The 18,067-nt window shown below is 48.5% G+C and overlaps 1 protein-coding gene across 2 annotated transcripts in view; it reads left to right on the forward strand.

Annotated features, from left to right (window-relative positions):
- Positions 1-18,067, forward strand: part of STK26 (serine/threonine kinase 26) — a gene marked incomplete at its 3' end in the record, with an annotated part of 321,958 nt that overhangs the window by 193,820 nt on the left and 110,071 nt on the right. For both annotated transcript variants that reach the window (XM_082264444.1, XM_082264443.1), the window contains exons 4-5: positions 4,902-5,010; positions 5,098-5,255. In XM_082264444.1, coding sequence (XP_082120570.1) covers positions 4,902-5,010; positions 5,098-5,255 — 267 coding nt within the window. The remainder of the gene's footprint in view (positions 1-4,901; positions 5,011-5,097; positions 5,256-18,067) is intronic.

Below are 18,067 nucleotides of genomic sequence, written 5' to 3' on the forward strand. Positions count from 1 at the left end.
CACGCCTCGATCTCGTACCAAAACCGGAAGTGACGTGAGCACGCTGCCATATCTTTTATGTACACATGGTCGTTTACAGTCATTTGCAGGCAGTTGCGTTCAGGGACTTTTTTTAGAACGCAATTATTTGCGTTCGAACGCGTGTTTCCCAGCGTTTCAAACGCAGAAACGCGGCCGAACGTGACTAAACGTGACTGAACGTGATGAACTTATGTTCAGCCACGTTATACGTTTTTTTTCTTCCATTCAAAATCAATGGTTCCCTATGGGAGCCTATTGATTTGAATGGAAGTCGCACCACAAGAACAGTGGTGACTGCGCAGCACCACTCTTCTATAATATTTCACTTTTGGCTACAGATTGGCTAATCGGTGCCTACAGCAGTTAATTACACGTATCATCATACAGTGATGGCTCAGGTGTACCGTTTTATCTTTAGACTTCTAAGAAGGCCTTATCTGATCTTTGTGGGGGATCGCTTGTTCGGAGCTTCCTTGGATGACATCTTTAAGGGTCTCTTCTGCAGGCTACCGAGGGCAAGGAGCTCCGTCGTAAACCTGGGCCATTCTTCTCTTCTCATAAGAGGCCTTTCATCCCTCAAATGATAAAAGTCCTTCAGAGCCTCCCCCGGAGGTTCCAAGAGGACATGCGGGCAGGGCTTTCCTCTCCATAAGGGGGGCACCCTCACCCGTATCTGGGGTGAGGGGACGTCTTCGCTGATTTCTGGATCTGTGGACCTCTCTGGTATGGGTCAGGTGGGTCCACAAAGTCTTTCGGTCTTTTTCCTCAGGTAAGATTCTTTCCTTCGAACCTGCAGTTGTCCCTGGATCGCTCACAGGGGCAGTGCAAGCCTTGTTACTTCATGGGGTGATTGTCCCAGTTCCGGGTTTGGAATGTTTTCAGTGTTTTTTCTCATACCTGTTTACAATTCCCTGGACGGAAGGCAGGTACATCCAATTTTGGACCTTAACCCTCCTCTTATGTTAGCTTTCTGTTACTATCCATGATAACGGGTCGGTTTTGACCCGTGTATTAAATCAGCCATAAAATACCCTCTGAACAATTATTTATCATCCAATTTGTTTCTTACCTCTTGGTTACCTTGTTAGGCTTCTTTATCCTTGAAAAGATTGGTTTTAATATTTTTGGTGTGACCCCTTAGTCCTTTCTTTTGATAGCATACCTCTCATTTTCAAATTTAAAAAATGGTAAAATAAAGTCAGCAACTCTGAAATGTATTGGTCCTGTGTTTCTTCACTTTATTTAGAGAAGCAGACAAGCAGGCAAAGAGATGGGCTCCTCCCTAACTACAGCTCACAGGGTTGAGAGGTGATTGGCTGTCAATGTTACTAAGCAGAGAGAGTTTGATTTCAGTTTTGGCACTTATTAGTGTCCTTAAATCCTATATTATAACTGGGTCAGAATTGAGCCTAACACCATAAACGTCTTAATTTTCACTACAGTATTTTATAATTTAGTGAAAAGGATTCTTTTTCTATTACATGGTTTAAATAGAGGTTCCTGACAAAGTAAAAAAATCTTGATGCAATAAACCAAATTTATGTGATGCTTAGACATTCAAAACCTGAAAACGGGTTGGTTCTGACCCTAACATAAGAGGAGGGTTAAGTCGCTAAACTGCTTTGTGCGGGTAAAGAAGTTCCAAATAGTCCATTTGCACGGTAGTGGCGTCCTTGCATCTGGGTGATTTTCTCGTTTTTTATCGACTTCAAGGGCACCTACCTTCACATTCCAATATGTGCCGGTCACTATCGCTTCCTCCGCTTTGCTGTGGGCAAGAAGTTTGTGGCGTTTACCTTTGGTCTCGCCTCTGCTCCTCGGGTCTTAAAGTGTTGACCCCGGTGCTAGCATTGTTGCGTCAGCAGGGGATCGCGCTACTGGAGATGATCTTCTGTGAGCAGAGGCTCTGATGGACACCTTGGAGATTACACTGCGATCTCTGAATGTGTTCGGTTGGATTCTGCACCTTTTTTAGAAGTCTGCTCTGGTTCTGTCCACAAAACTGGACTATCTGGGTGGATGTGGCCTCAGCCAGAGTGTTTCTTCCTCTAGAAAAACTCCAGAAATTGCAAGAGGCAATTTAGCTTCTGTTGTCCAGCAGACGATCATCCCTCCAGGCCTGATGGGGTCTACCTTCGTGGCGGTTCTGTTTGTACAGTTCCACACGAGATCTCAGCAAAAGAATTTCTGGTGAAATGGGACAAGAATCCAGTCTCTCTGGCACTTCGACAGGGAAATCATTCTCCCCTGTACTGGGCAGTTGTCACCACAGATGCCAGCCTTTCAGCGTGGGGAGGTGTCCTCGGCACAGCTTGTGCTCAGGGGGCAATGCCGATCAATGTACTGGAACTATGAGTGATCAGACTGTTTGGATCATTGGACAATTCTTCTTCTTCAGGGGTGTCCGGTACGAATTCAATCGAACAATGCCACGGCCTATGTCCATCACCATGGGGGCACAAATAGTGTCCTGGTGAATCTGGAAATATCCGGCGTTCTAATGTGGGCAGAACGATCGTTCCAGCCCCCTCTGCTATATAAATTCCATGGAAGGTACAGAGGTTTGTGGCATGGTCTCGGAATCCTCTGACCGATGCCGCAGAAGCATTAGTGGCTCCTTGGTGTCAGTATTATGTCTTTCTCCCTCTCAAATTTCTGCCAAGACTCCTGTGCAGGATCAAGGCAGCAAGGTATTTCAGTCTTTGTGGTGGCTCCAGACCGGCCTCGCTGGTCTTGGTACGCCGATGCTCCTTGGAGACTTCTCTTAGGAAAGATCTGCTATCTCAATGACCAATCTTCCATCCTGCTTTAATCACTGGTTTTTAACACGTTGCCTGTTGAAAGACAGGTGCTGAAGGATAGAGGTTTGTCTGAATCAGTGATTCCTACGCTGTTACAGGTTAGAAAATTAACCTCTAGGAAGATCTACCATCGTATTTGGAAGACATAACGTTGCGTGGTGCGAGTCTTTTTGGGTTCTCGCTCGCTCCTTTTCAATGTCTCGGATCTTGGCTTTCCTCCAACAGGGTTGAGCAGCGCCTGGCCTTGAGTTCCATCAAGGACCAGGTTTTCGGCCTTGGCGGTTTTCTTGCAACATCCATTGGCCACACTTTCCTTGGTGCGTACCTTTATCCAGGGAGCTCGACACTTGGTTCTTCCAGTGCGGTCTCCATTACCTCCGTGGGTCCCCAAATTGGTGTTGTCAGTAATCCAGGAATCTCCCTTTGAAAATATTGGGAGGTTCCCCTGCTTATGTTGTCCCAGGTGGCCTTTTTGGTGGCTATTACTTCTGCATGCAGGGTGTCGGAGCTGGTGGCATTGTCTTGTCATTCACCTTGGTTTACAGAGCTAAGGTGGTTCGTCTTCCCTGTCCTTTGTTACTTTCAAAGGTCGTTTCTTGATTTCCATTTGAACTAAGACATTGTGTTGCCTTCACTATGTCACAGGCCTAAACATCCTAAGGAAATTGCTCTGCATTCCCTGGCTGTGCTTCAGGCAATCAAGGTGTACCTGGCAGCTACGGAGTCTCTTAGGAAGTCAGACTCACTATTTGTACTCAATTGGACCTCAAAAAGAGTTGGCCGTTTATGTTGTGACCATTTTCAGATGGATCAGACAGTGATTCAGGCCTATTCAATTAGGGATCAAGTTCCTCCTTTCCTTGGTAACGACTGTAAGACCGAAAGATTTTCCTGCTTAATGACCAGGCCCTATTTTACGTTTCGGCACTGCACTACTTTAATGGACAATTGCGCGGTCCTGCAATGCTGTACCCAAATAAAATTGGCGTCCTCTCCCCCCCCCCACTAATAGAGCTTTTTTTTTTGCTTGTTTTTTTGCGCTATGAACAAAAAAAGCGACAATTTTGAAAAATTCACATTCTGCTATATAACATTCTCCCCCCCCCCCCCCCCAAAAAAAAAATGTAAAAATCAAATTTTCTTTTTTTTTACATTTTTTAGGCCAATTTGTTTTCTGCTACATATTCTTGGTAAAAAAAAAATCGCAATAAGCGTATTTTGATTGGCTTGCGCAAAAGTTATTGCGTCCTAACTACGGGAAAGATTTGTCATTTTTTTATTGGGTTTTTTTTTTTTTTTTTTACTAGTAATGGCAGCGATCTGAGATTTTTAGCGGGACTGCGACATTGCGACGGACAGATCGGACCCCTAACTGACATTTTTGACACTTTGGGGGGTACAAGTGACATTGCTACAGTAATCAGTGCAAAAAATATGCACTTTTACTGTAATGCCATTGGCATGTAAGGGGTTAGCAGTGTTGGTGATCCAGGGGTTAAATGTGACCCTAGGGGGGTGATTCTAACTGTGGGGGGGCGTGGCTTGTGAGATGACCATAGAGACATGTGATCCTATATAGCAGGATCACAAAGTGGATGAGGGAATCCTTCCCATTGTGGTATTGTAGTCAGGCAGTGGGGAGCCTTCCCTGTCAGAATACAATGATCAGTGTTGCTGGCTGTAGTCTATGGCGCTAAATGTTATTTAAAACCAGCCTGCCAATACATGGATTGAAATTTGGCCAGTCCCTGCTAAACTGGCCAAATTTTAATCTCTGTATGGCCGGTTTAAGAGAAGGATTGCCATATGGAGAGGCTATTTTTTTTTTTTTTTTTCAGCAACCCAGGTGTGTATACATGCATGTTCAGCCAAAATGACTGCACACATTTATGCAAATCAATTTTATTAAAAGTATTAGTATCCCAAGTCTGTGGCTAGCCTTAGTGGGGTAGCTGTGATAAGCTTTGGAGGGTTCTTTGGTTCAAAGTGTTTTTTTGGCTGCATTTCTGTTCTGTGCACCTGTAAGTTGTAAAGTATATATTTACTTTTTTTTTTTTTTTTACTTCTTTTCTCTTTCAGCTACGTGTTGGTCCTTTTGATGAACTCCAGATTGCAACCATGTTGAGAGAAATATTAAAAGGTCTGGATTATCTTCACTCTGAAAATAAAATTCACAGGGACATCAAAGGTTTGCACAAGTAAAATTTTATTAACCACCTACCCCCTAACTATAGTTGTGGTAAATTATGGCTTCATTTATGTTTGTGTCTTCCAGCTGCCAATGTCCTACTGTCTGAGCAAGGGGATGTCAAACTTGCTGACTTTGGTGTTGCTGGACAGCTGACTGATACTCAGATCAAAAGGAACACTTTTGTAGGCACTCCTTTCTGGATGGCACCTGAAGTCATACAACAATCTGCTTATGACTCCAAGGTAAGAAGGTGTCCCTAAGTTTCATATTTGTTGTCAAAAGCTTGCCTAATTGTATTAGATATTCTGCTTTTCTTGGCCAGTCTTAAAGTGATTGGAATTTTTTATTTAAAAAAAGCAGGTGTACAGTTACCGGTTCTGTGCAAAGGAATTGCACGGAGTGGCCCCGAACCATCACCTTTCAGGCCCCCCACCACTGCCCCTGGCTCTTCCTAAGTGTCTCCATAGAAAGCTACTTTCTATGTGGCACACGTGCAGGCTTATTCCCGAGCCTCGCTGTCAGTGTCTTATGACACAGACAGCGGGACTTAGCCCTACCCCCCTCCATCACTGGCTTTGACAGCAGCAGGAGCCAAAGGCTTCAGCAAAGCCAGTGAAAGCAGTAAGTGACGGGAGAGAAGTAAATATAGGCTCTCGATCTGCAGTTTCTCACCTTAAGCTGCACCGATCAAGGGTAAGCACATGCCATGGCCGCAATGCTTGATTTTGAGAGGCTTTAAAGACAATACCCTGTTTTTGAGCCCAGCACAGTTCCCTGTTGAATGGATAAAGTCCAACCAATAGCAAGCTTTACGGGGCTAGAGCTCAAGCAGCCAAACAAGATCACACTGTAGCGGAGCAGTGAAGTCATCCTCCCGGGTAAAAACACAGGAGCTTATTGAGAGGGGCTTCCCTGAATGGGCAGGTGACAGATCTCTTAAATTTGGTGCCGATAGTGTGTCCTTTCTTTCAGCATGTTGTATGGGCTCTGTCACCTGGTCACCCAAAGTAAATAGTGGCTATTCCTGTGTCTCTTGCTATAGAAATGCAATTTTTCCCTCCCATGTGTCTAATGGGTCCTTACACAAAGATTAGCATGCCAGTTTATTCATCGTTATGCTGATTTGTCAGTGTAAGGGCAGATTAAATACGAGTGACATAACACTTCTAAGTGTTGTGTTTTTTTTTTTTTTTTTTTTTCCAAAAGATTTTATTGGGTTTCCCAGAAATACAGCAACATGCCACAAAAGGAGGGTATGAGAACAATATAACACAAGTAGTATAAATGTCACATTTATGACCTTGTGCAATATATAGTAAATATGTAGTTGAAACAGTCCAGCATAGGGATATACAAAAAATTGTTAGCGATAATGGGCACGGTTAACGTGAAGTGCCGTCCTAAGAATTGGCCATCGTGACATCACCTAGGGGCAGTAGGAAAGAGTAGAGTACATTGTGAGACCCTGCATGGTTTGTAATTTATGTATAGGCAATGTGAGTCAGGAGAATAGAAGTGACACCTATGCAGTGTCAGGAGGCCACACCCGGGGACACACCTTAAAGGTAGGGAGATACACATAGGACTTGCTTTTTATAGTTTATCTAAACTCCTACTAAGGCAATGCAACTTTTTGGCTCAGCTGTGGGCAGGGCCAGCCGAAATGGGTGTAAAGAAGGATAAAAAATGGAAACTAAAATTTATCCAGATATAGAGGGTCATGGTTACAGCCATAATTAAGCCTACTTAAGGGAGAGGGTTGCTACTTACATCTTTAGGCCATGGTTCCCACTGACTGCAGAATCTGGATGTCTGTAGATGTGCTTTTGGGGGAACATATATTCCATTTAAGCATTGTTCGTTGAGCAGGGGAATTTATTTGGATGGTAGGTTGAGTAGGGCATTTCCAGTTATGAGCAATTGAAAGTCATGCACCTATAAGGATGTGGGTAACTATGGCTGTACTATGGTTGGCAATTTGGTTAACCCTATCCCCAGCAGAGCCATTTGCGGTGTCAAGTGAGTATTAACGCTTGCGACTGAGTAGATCAGGCAGTGTACATCTTCTAGAATGGTCGGAGGGTAGGGCAAGCCGACCATATGTGGACCAAGGATCCATCTGAGTCGCAGTTCCTCCAACATTTCGGACAGGCTGAGGGGTAAATTACTGCCAGTTTAGTGGGAGTTTAGTACCAGCGGTGGTAGAGTTTCATAACCGTTTTCTCAATGGGAATCATTCCCAGAGTGGATACGGGTATTGTCGTGAGTTTGGTACCATACTTCCTCTGCTGTGGAAAAGTATAGTTTGCTCCCTGTGTTGCTTACAGTGCATCCGGAAAGTTTTCACAGTGCTGAACTTTTCTCTATCGTTCATTGACGGACGCAGTCTCTGATCTTTATATCAGTAGGGTTATACTGCCCCCTACAGGAGTAGGACACTAAGCAGAAAATTTCTGGCTACGCCCATGGGCAGTCCCAGGGTGTATACCCTCTCCCCCTGCCATAGGATGTCAGTTTTAATCTGCCTAGTCAGGACCTAGTTCCTTGCTGGGATCTCTGGTCCTGGCAAAAGTTTTTTTCTCTTACGTCCTCCGACAGTCGCCGCCTCTTCATATTCGTCACATATGGGGTATTAGACTTTGCTCCGAAGGAGTAGCTAGGCAACAGAATATGATAACATTAAAGCTTTTAACATATCCCACCCTCAAGGGGTGGTCCCCTCAGTCAATACCCTCCTACTTCCTGCAACCATATCTCAGTTTCAATGTCTAGCTTGTCAGGAGTGGCTGGCTCTCTCTGTGCTGGGGCTTTGTGCCCCAGACTCTTTCTTCTTTTTTGATTTTTTGTTTGAGTTTTCTCTCTACCTTTACTTAGCTGTTCTTTTTGTCAGCGTTAGTTCTTCGGATGAAGAGGATCATGCGGGCTGGGTCTCGGGCTGATCCCCCTGGTCGCAGGTCGTGGGTCAGTGGCTTCCCAGCCTGCCATCGAGCGTTCAGCCAGGTAACGCTCCTGGCACAGTGAACGACCCATCCCTGTTCGGTGCAGGGATGATTGGTGAGGTGGCTACCTCACTGGACGCTGTGCGGTTTCTTAACCCCCATTCTGTGCGTCTTGTATGCGACTCTCCCTGCCTCATGTGCAGCGGCTTGTTCGCCTGTGCGGGTCCCCCACGCCATTGTGAGGTAAGTGTATCTATGTGGGGACCTGTCTGTCTGGGGGAGTGTCAGTCTGGGACTGTGTAACCTGCCTCTGTTCACACTGTTTGTCTCCCTATCACTCGGCTGCATGCTGTGGGCTGCAAGGGGGGGGGGAGCTGTGTGACACTGTGTGTCAGCCTTGTCAGTGTGAGAAGCTGTGTGCTGTGGGGCATGTTTTGTGGCATGTTTGGGCACTATACAGCGATCGCTGCGGCGACCTAACATGTTTTTTTATACATGGATGACATGTGTGCATTACTGTACTGTGGAGCGGCGGTTTCGGCGCCAAACGGCGCCATTTTGCCTACACTCGCTCCGGCCGCATGTTCTACATGCATGGCGGCCATTTTCTTGTAGCCTCCCATAGGCTTTCATAGAGCGCCCTGGCCGCATCACTTCCTCTTCTCCAGGAACACCGATCGAGGCAGCAGCAGCGGCGAGGGTCTCCTCAGGTTATATCCTTCTTATCCATTGCCTGTGTCAGTTTTATTGTCCCTGTGGGGGTCTCATTGTGCTTGTGTGTGGTGCGGTGGGCTGCGCTCGCCGTGCTTGTTAAAGGGGCAGTTAACCCTTTATTATCCGGCATTTGTAATAGGGGCAATGGATTCTCAGGAGGGCAAATTTCCTACCGCCTTGGTGGAAAGCCAGGGGACCGCTGTTTCCCCCCCCCCCCCCAGGGGGGGGATTTAGCCACTATTGTGGCTGGCCTTGCTGCTCAGGTGCAGATGCTGGTGGCTGCTCAATCTGCTAAAAGACCCAGCGTTTCTCTTTCCTCTGATTCTGAGGGTGAAGGTGATGGGGCTGTTATGGCGGGGGCCTCCTTATCGGGGTCCCGCTCCTCCCTGGATCTAGTGGGGTCCGAGGTGGAGGCTGAAGTTGAAGGGGTTGATAATTCTCCCCCTGGCTCGCCTGAAGAGCTTGCAATCATGGATGAATTGATTGCTTCCATAAAACAAACGCTGCGTTTGCAGGATGAAGTGTGTCCCCCCGCTGCCTTGTCGGCTTATGGGACGCAGAGGAAACGCAGGACGCCGCAGGTTTTTCCCTGCAATGATGATTTTCAGCGCGCTGTTAAGGAACAGTGGCGCGATCTACGCAAACCTTTTGCTGTACCAAGTAGGTTCAAGCTGCGTTATCCTTTCTCGCCTTCCACTGATGAAAGGTGGTGTGTGCCACCCCCAGTGGATCACGCAATTGCGGTTTTAAACAAATCCACTGCGATTCCTGCAGAGGATTCCCCTGTGTTCCGTGATGCCACGGATAGGAGATTGGAGTCTCTTGCCCGTCATACTTATTCTGTTACGGGTTCTATGCTTAAGGCTCTGTTTGCCTCTCTCATGGCGGCCCAGGCGGTCGCAAGTTGGACGCAGATGCTTAGGCGCGTCTTAGTGGCCGATTCGGCCTCGCCGGCGACCCTGGATATGGTGGATAAAATCCACCAGGGTGTCATGTATCTGTGTGATGCGGACTTGGACCTAGTCCCGTTGGCTGCACGTGTGCACAGCGTGGCGGTGTTGTCTCGCCGCCTGGTTTGGTTGAAATGTTGGTCGGTGGACCAATCTTCACGTAAGACCTTAGCCAATCTGCCTTATGATGGGTCTCGCCTTTTTGGGGAGTCCTTGGATGTGTTTAAGGGGATCACCGGAGGTAAGAGCACTCTCTTGCCCCATTTCCCCAAGGCTAAGGGGGCTTCTGGGAAGAAGCATGCTAATTTTCGGCCCCCTCAGGGGTCCTTTCGTGCCTTTCGGTCGCACTACAAGGGCAAACCGTTCAAAGGTCAAGGCTCTCAGAAGAAGCCCTGGTCTGGAAAACAGAAGTCCGGTCAATCCGGATCCGCAGCCCATAACAGTGCGGCCTGAAGGGGCGCCCTCACCCAGTTTTGGGGTGGGGGGACGCTTGCTCGGTTTTCTTCAGCCCTGGTTGGCCCGCGTGCGGGACAGATGGGTTCAGGAGATCATTCGATCTGGTTACAAGATCAAGTTTCTCTCTCGGCCGGAGAGCAGATTTTTTCCCTCAAATCTTCAACTGTCTCCAGAGCGTTTACGGGACCTGCACCTGGCGGTGCGGGACCTGAGGGCTCAGGGAGTGGTAGTTCCGGTGCCTCATCGGGACAGATTTCGGGGGTTTTATTCCAATCTGTTCACTGTGCCAAGAAAGGAGGACAAGGTTCGTCCAATTCTGGACTTGAAGGCTCTGAACCGCTCTGTGCGGGTTCGCAAGTTCCGCATGGAATCCCTGCGGTCGGTGGTGGCTGCCCTGGTTCCGGGGGAATTCGTGGCCTCCATCGATTTGAAGGATGCGTATCTTCACATCCCCATTTTCGAGGGTCACCAGAGGTACCTTCGATTCGCCATTGCGGAGGATCACTACCAGTTCATGGCGTTGCCTTTTGGTCTCGCCTCGGCTCCGCGGGTCTTCACCAAGGTGCTTGCACCGGTTCTGGCATTATTGAGGGCCCAGGGCATTTCTGTCCTGGGGTATCTGGACGACATTCTGGTTCGGTCTGCGACCAGCCAGGGTCTGGAGAAGGACCTGTCTGTCACGATGCAAACTCTGCAGGAGTTTGGTTGGACGATAAATTTTCCAAAGTCGACACTGAGTCCGTCGGTTCGTCTTCCCTACCTGGGAATGATTCTGGACTCGGTGCAGGCGAAGGTCTTCCTGCCGGAAGACAAACTCAGAACTCTTCAGGAGGAAGTCGGGTCCCTCAGGGACGTTCCGCACTCGTCTCTGCGGACGAGCATGAGATGTCTGGGATTGATGGTCTCGGCCTTCGAGGCGATTCCCTTCGCCCAGTTTCACACGCGGGGTCTCCAAGCGGAGATCCTGTCCATGTGGGACGGGCGACCTCAATCTCTGGATCTTCAAATCTTGAGTCATCGCACCAGAAGAGACCTTCTGTGGTGGCTCCAGTCCCCGATGGTGTCCGGGGGCAAGTCGTTTCGTCCTATCTCGTGGACGGTAATCACTACGGATGCCAGCCTGTCGGGCTGGGGTGGTGTTCTGGGCGTTCTGTCCGCCCAGGGGACTTGGTCGGAGGGGGAGTCCTCCCTTCCGATCAACATTCTGGAATTGCGTGCGATAAATCTCTGTCTTCATCGCTGGACGGACCGGCTGCGGGGCTGCCCGGTTCGGGTGCAGACGGACAATGCCACGGCGGTGGCCTACATCAACCACCAAGGGGGCACCAGGAGTGCCCGAGCGGCTCGAGAAGTGGCCGACATTCTGTCTTGGGCCGAGACTCATGTCCCGGCGATAACGGCGGTTCACATTCCAGGGGTGGAGAACTGGCAGGCGGACTATCTGAGTCGCCAGACCCTGGATCAGGGGGAATGGTCTCTCCACCCGGCTGTCTTCCAGATGTTGTGCGCGAAGTGGGGTCTTCCAGATGTGGACCTGTTCACGTCTCATCTCAACAACAAGGTGAGCAGGTTCGTGGCAAGGACGCGCGACCCTCGGGCAGACGCGTCGGACGCGTTAGTGGCCCTGTGGCATTAGTACAAGCTGATGTACTAATCAGGGGAAGGTTTATTACCGTACTTGGAAGGCCTATTTTGCCTGGTGTGAGTCCAGGGGGTTTTCACCCCGCACGTACTCGGTTTCCCGAGTGCTGTCCTTCCTTCAAACGGGTGTCGATCAGCGTTTGGCGCTGGCTACGATAAAGGGTCAGGTGTCTGCGCTGGCCGTTCTGTTTCAACGTCCCGTGGCTTCCAACTCCTTGGTTGGCACTTTTTTGTTCAGGGAGTGCGGCATCTGGTTCCTCCTAGGAGGGATCCTCTGCCCCCTTGGGACTTGAATCTCGTTCTAGCTGTATTACAACGTGCTCCTTTTGAACAGATCAGGGAGATCTCGTTGTCTATGTTGTCCAAAAAGGTCGCCTTTTTGGTTGCGATCACTTCGGCTCGCAGAGTGTCGGAGCTGGCGGCTTTGTCCTGCAAGTCTCCGTATCTGGTTGTTCATTTGGATAAGGTGGTCTTGCGACCTAATCCTTCTTTTCTTCTGAAGCGAGTTTCGGAATTCCATCTTAATTAGGATATTGTCTTGCCTTCGCTGTGCGCGAAGCCTAAACATCCAAAGGAGGTGAGATTACATTCTTTGGATGTTGTTCGGGCGATAAGGGTTTACCTTAAATCGACTGAGTCTTTTCGGAAGACTGATTCCTTGTTTGTTCTTCCAGAGGGTCCTCGGAAGGGCATGGCGGCATCGGCCTCTACCATCGCCAAATGGATCAGGCAGACCATTGAACAGGCCTATGCTTTGCAGGGGAAGGTTCCCCCTGTGCCTGTGAAGGCGCACTCTACTAGATCTGAGTACGTCTTGGGCCTGTCGTCATGGGGCTTCTGTAGCCCAGGTGTGTAAGGCGGCGACCTGGTCGACCGTGCACACTTTCACAAAATTCTACAAAGTAGATGTTCAGGCATCGGCGGATGCTTCCTTTGGCTGCAAGGTTCTTAGTGCGGCGATTCCCTAGGGTCCCTTGTTGGGGACCACTGGCTGTTGGGATAAGTTTTTTATCCCCTGGTTATTTGTCTTTTCCTGGGTTGTTGCTCCTGTTGAGCACCTGTTTTTTCCTGTTGCCCAGCTGGGTTCCTTTGGTAAGGTTCCTTTCTTTGATGCGGAGACTGCGTTGCCTTTCGGCGCGGATGCGTTTCCCACCCCTCATGTTTGCACTGCTTTGGGACGTCCCCATATGTGACGAATATGAAGAGGCGGCGACTGTCGGAGGACGTAAGAGAAAACGGAATTTTTGTAAAATCTTACCTGTAAAATTCCTTTCTCTGAGTCCTCCGACAGTTGCCGCCCCCGCCCCTCTTTTGGGGTTTGGTTGTATACTGTACTGCTATTCCACTGAAACTGAGATATGGTTGCAGGAAGTAGGAGGGTATTGACTGAGGGGACCACCCCTTGAGGGTGGGATATGTTAAAAGCTTTAATGTGAACATATTCTGTTGCCTAGCTACTCCTTCGGAGCAAAGTCTAATACCCCATATGTGACGAATATGAAGAGGCGGCGACTGTCGGAGGACTCAGAGAAAGGAATTTTACAGGTAAGATTTTACAAAAATTCCGTTTTTTTTTTTCCCTAGATTTTTCTAGTTAGCATTTTCTCCAGATTTTTTTCCTGTGAGAGATCTACAAGCAACTAAGCTGGATCTGGGCGACGGGCTGGATATATAGATCCAGTGGTCACCCCAGCCAGCCAACTCCGCGCTAGGTCGGCCACTTCATAGTCCCACTGGATGGGGACTGGCCCCACAAGTTAAACGTCTTGCCAGGTCGCATACAACCGGGTCTAGGCCGGAAGTCCCAGCGTTCCTATTGACTGACAGCCCCCCCACTCGGCAGAGAGGGGCTCTGTCAGGAGATAGTGCCTGCCTGTTCCTGGTATGGTCAATCAATGTCCCCCCCCCCTCTTTCCCCCTTGCTCATTTTGGGGTGGACGCGGGCCCCTCCCTAGGATGGTCGGACCCTCACAACCCCGGGTTCCCCTCTGTCCTGTCATGCACTCCCCTCTCCCCCCACCTGTCCCACTCCCCCGCCCACCCACCTGTCCCACTCCCCCGCCCGCCCACCCACGTGTCCCACTCCCCCGCCCCCCCCACCCACCTGTCCCACTCCCCCGCCCCCCCCACCCACCTGTCCCACTCCCCCGCCCCCCACCCACCTGTCCCACTCACCCGCCCCCCACCCACCTGTCCCACTCACTCGCCCCTCCCACCTGTCCCACTCACTCGCCCCTCCCTCCGTCCCACTCACTCGCCCCTCCCTCCGTCCCACTCACTCGCCCCTCCCTCCGTCCCACCCACTCGCCCCTCCCTCCGTCCCACCCACTCGCCCCTCCCTCCGTCCCACCCACTCGCCCCTCCCTCCGTCCCACCCACTCGCCCCTCCCTCCGTCCCACCCACTCGCCCCTCCCTCCGTCCCACCCACTCGCCCCTCCCTCCGTCCCACCCACTCGCGCCCCTCCCTCCGTCCCACCCACTCGCGCCCCTCCCCCTGTCCCACTCGCGCCCCTCCCCCTGTCCCACTCGCGCCCCTCCCCCTGTCCCACTCGTGCCCCGCGCCCCTCCCCCTGTCCCACTCGTGCCCCGCGCCCCTCCCCCTGTCCCACTCGCGCCCCTCGCCCCCTCCCCCTGTCCCACTCGCGCCCCTCGCCCCCTCCCCCTGTCCCACTCGCGCCCCTCGCCCCTCCCCCTGTCCCACTCGCGTCACTCGCCCCTCCCCTCTGTCCCACTCACTCGCCCCTCCCCTCTGTCCCACTCACTCGCCCCTCCCCTCTGTCCCACTCACTCGCCCCTCCCCTCTGTCCCACTCACTCGCCCCTCTTCCCCCCACCTGTCCCACTAGCGGCGTTATCTTGCCGCTCTCCTTATCTGGTAATACAAAGGAATAAGGAAGTGTTACGGCCTAATCCGTTGTTTGTTCTTCCAAATTCTCGGGTCTGCTGAACAAAGATTGAACTCTTCGGCCTGAATGCCAAGAACGTCTGGAGAGAACCAGGCACCGCTCATCACCTGGCCAATACCATCCCTACAGTGAAGCATGGTGGTGGCAACTTTATGCTGTGGGAATGTATTTTTGCGGTAGGAGCTGGGAGACTAGTCGGGATAGAGGGAAAGATGAATGCAGCAATGTACAGAGACGTCCTTGATGAAAGCCATCTCTAGACACTACAGATTGGGACAAAGGTTTATCCTCCAACAGGACAATGACCCTAGGCACACAGCCAAGATGACAAAGGAGTGCTACAGACAACTCTGTGAATGTCCTTGAGTAGCCTAGCCAAAGCCCAGGCTTGAACCCAATTGAACATCTCTAGAGAGTATTGATCGACTAATCTATTTTTTTCGTTGCCGATACTGATATTTCGCCTATTGCATAAACACGCCCTCGTAAAATATCTAAAAAAATTACACTGTTAAATGCTTTAGCATGTCCCCTTACATTGCAGAGTGCCCACAGCATGTCCCCTTACATTGCAGAGTGCCCACAGCATGTCCCCTTACATTGCAGAGTGCCCACAGCATGTCCCCTTACATTGCAGAGTGCCCACAGCATGTCCCCTTACATTGCAGAGTGCCCACAGAGCAATCATCCGTTACAATCGTTCGCCTTTTGGCCAATCGGGAAACACCTGCCTCCTGATTGGCCAGTAGGAGGCACCTGCCTCCTGATTGGCCAGTAGGAGGATCAGGAGGAGGATCCCTGTGACAATAGCGAATACTCATTCGCTATTGTCACACAATGGGTGGGCTCAGGGCACAGTGCTCTGCTCCCAGAGCCCATCCTTTTCTAAAGTAATCGCAAGCTGCTGTTAATGGCGGCGGCAGGCACAGCTCGCCATCCTCAAAATTCCACTCGCAAAATGCGAGTAGGCGAGTGGAATTTTTGAGGGCTGATATAGGGTATAGATGGGGAACAAGGATTAGCAGCCAATTCTGTGTAGTGTCACCACATACATAAAAGTAAATGAAAAAAATCAATAAAATCGGCGCTCAATCAATCCCATAAAACTGATAAAAGGCGCGCTTGGCTATACACATAAATAGACCGTGTTTATAGGATGACATCAAATGAATAAATATATAGTGATGTGGTAAAGTGCAAAAAGTGCATAGAAAATGCATAAATACAGTAATCCCCCGCTCCATCGCGGTTCAGTTTTTGCGGTCCCGGTAATTCGCGTTTTTTTTTTTGTAATGTTATTTTACTATATAAATCATTAAAAATGAAATATTTTTGTGTTTTCCATAGCTCTTGCTATTTCTCTTAGTATCTTATATGTGTTTAAATGAGTTTCTATTGTTTTAAAATTGTGTTTAAAGACCTTAAAATGCTTCTACACGTACAGTGCCAGTAAAATAAACATGCCTACAATGCATTTTAATAGGGTTTTTCTATTTCGCTGAATTTCACTTTTCGTGGCTGGGTCCGGAACGTAACCCCCGCAATGGAGGGGGCTTTACTGTATGTGTAAAGATAAACCACAATAAATAGCAGCAAAGAAACAATCCAATGATAACGAAGAAAGTCACTGTAAAGGAAGAAGTGACAGTGAGCAAAGTGATGGTAAACTGATCAGATCCACACAGTGGTCTGATCAAAATAAAGTGATGGTATTAACACAGTATGGAAGCAGATCTAACTGTGTATTAAATGAACTGTGACTGGAGATAATCAAATGAAACAATATTGTAACAAAAAATACCCCAGATAGACAAAGAGGGTATAAAACATATAAAGAAAAATTATATGATTTTATATGTAGACAAATGTTCATAAGCAATTCATAAGTTCATAGAGAATCAAAAAGTAAAAAAAAGCGCTCATGTGCAAAAATTGCCGAATGTGCGGGAAACTGAACATTCACTAAGTGCGGGAAACTGCTTTTGATACGGTGGTGAGCATATATCCTTAAATTATTGAAATGGCCGCTCAACTGCAAGACACGCAACGGGAGAAGCCGTCTGGCGTCATTTCCGGTCCGCGGCCGAGACCGGATGTCTCTGCATCGCACTGCCATACCGTTTGCCACGCTACTTACCATGAACAGAAATTTGAGTTGATCACTATGTTTTTTACAAATTGTCATTTTAAACTTACTACACTATGAAGTCCTTCCCTTTATCTGTGGTTTGAGCCTCAAAACCTACCTAGGATATTTTCTCCCCTGATGTTGGCTACCTAAAAGGACCATAAGAGTCTGCCTTAAAGGGGCCACCCCTGGACCATTCACTTTCATATTGGAGACTCTGCTACCTATTGGTACTTAAAGAGTGTCTTGGAGGTGAGCGGCCATTTCACTCATTTAAGGATATCTGCTCACCACCGTATCGAAAGCAGTTTCCTGCACTTAGTGAATGTTCACAGTTTCCTGCACATCAATTTTTGCACATCAGCACTTTTTTGATTCTCTATGAACCTATGAATTGCTTATGAACATTTGTCTACATAAAAATCATATAATTTTTCTTTATATGTTTTTTACCCTAACTTTGTCTATTTGGGGTAATTTTTGTTACAATATTTTTTCGTTTGATTATCTCCAGTCACAGTTCATTTAATACACAGTTATATCTGTTTCCATACTGTGTTAATACCATCACTTTATTTTGATCAGACCACTGTGTGGATCTGATCAGTTTACCATCACTTTGCTCACTGTCACTTCTTCCTTTACAGTGACTTTTTTCGTTATCATTGGATTGTTTCTTTGCTGCTATTTATTGTGGCTTATCTTTACACATATTTATGCATTTTCTATGCACTTTTTACACTTGTGCACTTTACCACATCACTATATATTTATTCATTTGATGTCACCTATTAACACAGTCTATTTATGTGTATAGCTAAGCGTGCCTTTTATCAGTTTTATTGGGATTGAGTGCCGATTTTATTGATTTTTTCATTTTAGAAAAAAGCTAGGCAACAACCGCTACACATTAAATACACACACCTGCACAACTGCTATAAAAAGAGCAAGGCAACAGCTACATGTCACAGTGGATTGGACTGGAGTCAGTGAAGGACTACTTCTGTCTGCAGTATGGCACTCACTGCAACTACTGCAATCAGTGCAATACTGCTAGAGAAAAAGCAAGGCAACAGCTACACATGTCACAGTGGATTGGACTGGACTCTGATTCAGGAGGACTACCTCTGTCTGCGATATGGCACTCACTGCAACTACTGCAGTCAGTGCAATACTGGTAGAAGAAAAGCAAGGCAACAGCTACACAGTGGATTGGACTGTATTACCGCTGCAGTAGGGCACTCACTGAAATAATTTTAAATTTTTAAATGCTGGCTACTATGTCCCACTGATCTGCAGTAGGACCAGAATGTCCCAAGT

The sequence above is a fragment of the Pelophylax lessonae genome, assembly GCF_965119305.1.
Source record: "Pelophylax lessonae genome assembly, chromosome: 7".
Lineage (NCBI taxonomy): Eukaryota > Metazoa > Chordata > Amphibia > Anura > Ranidae > Pelophylax > Pelophylax lessonae.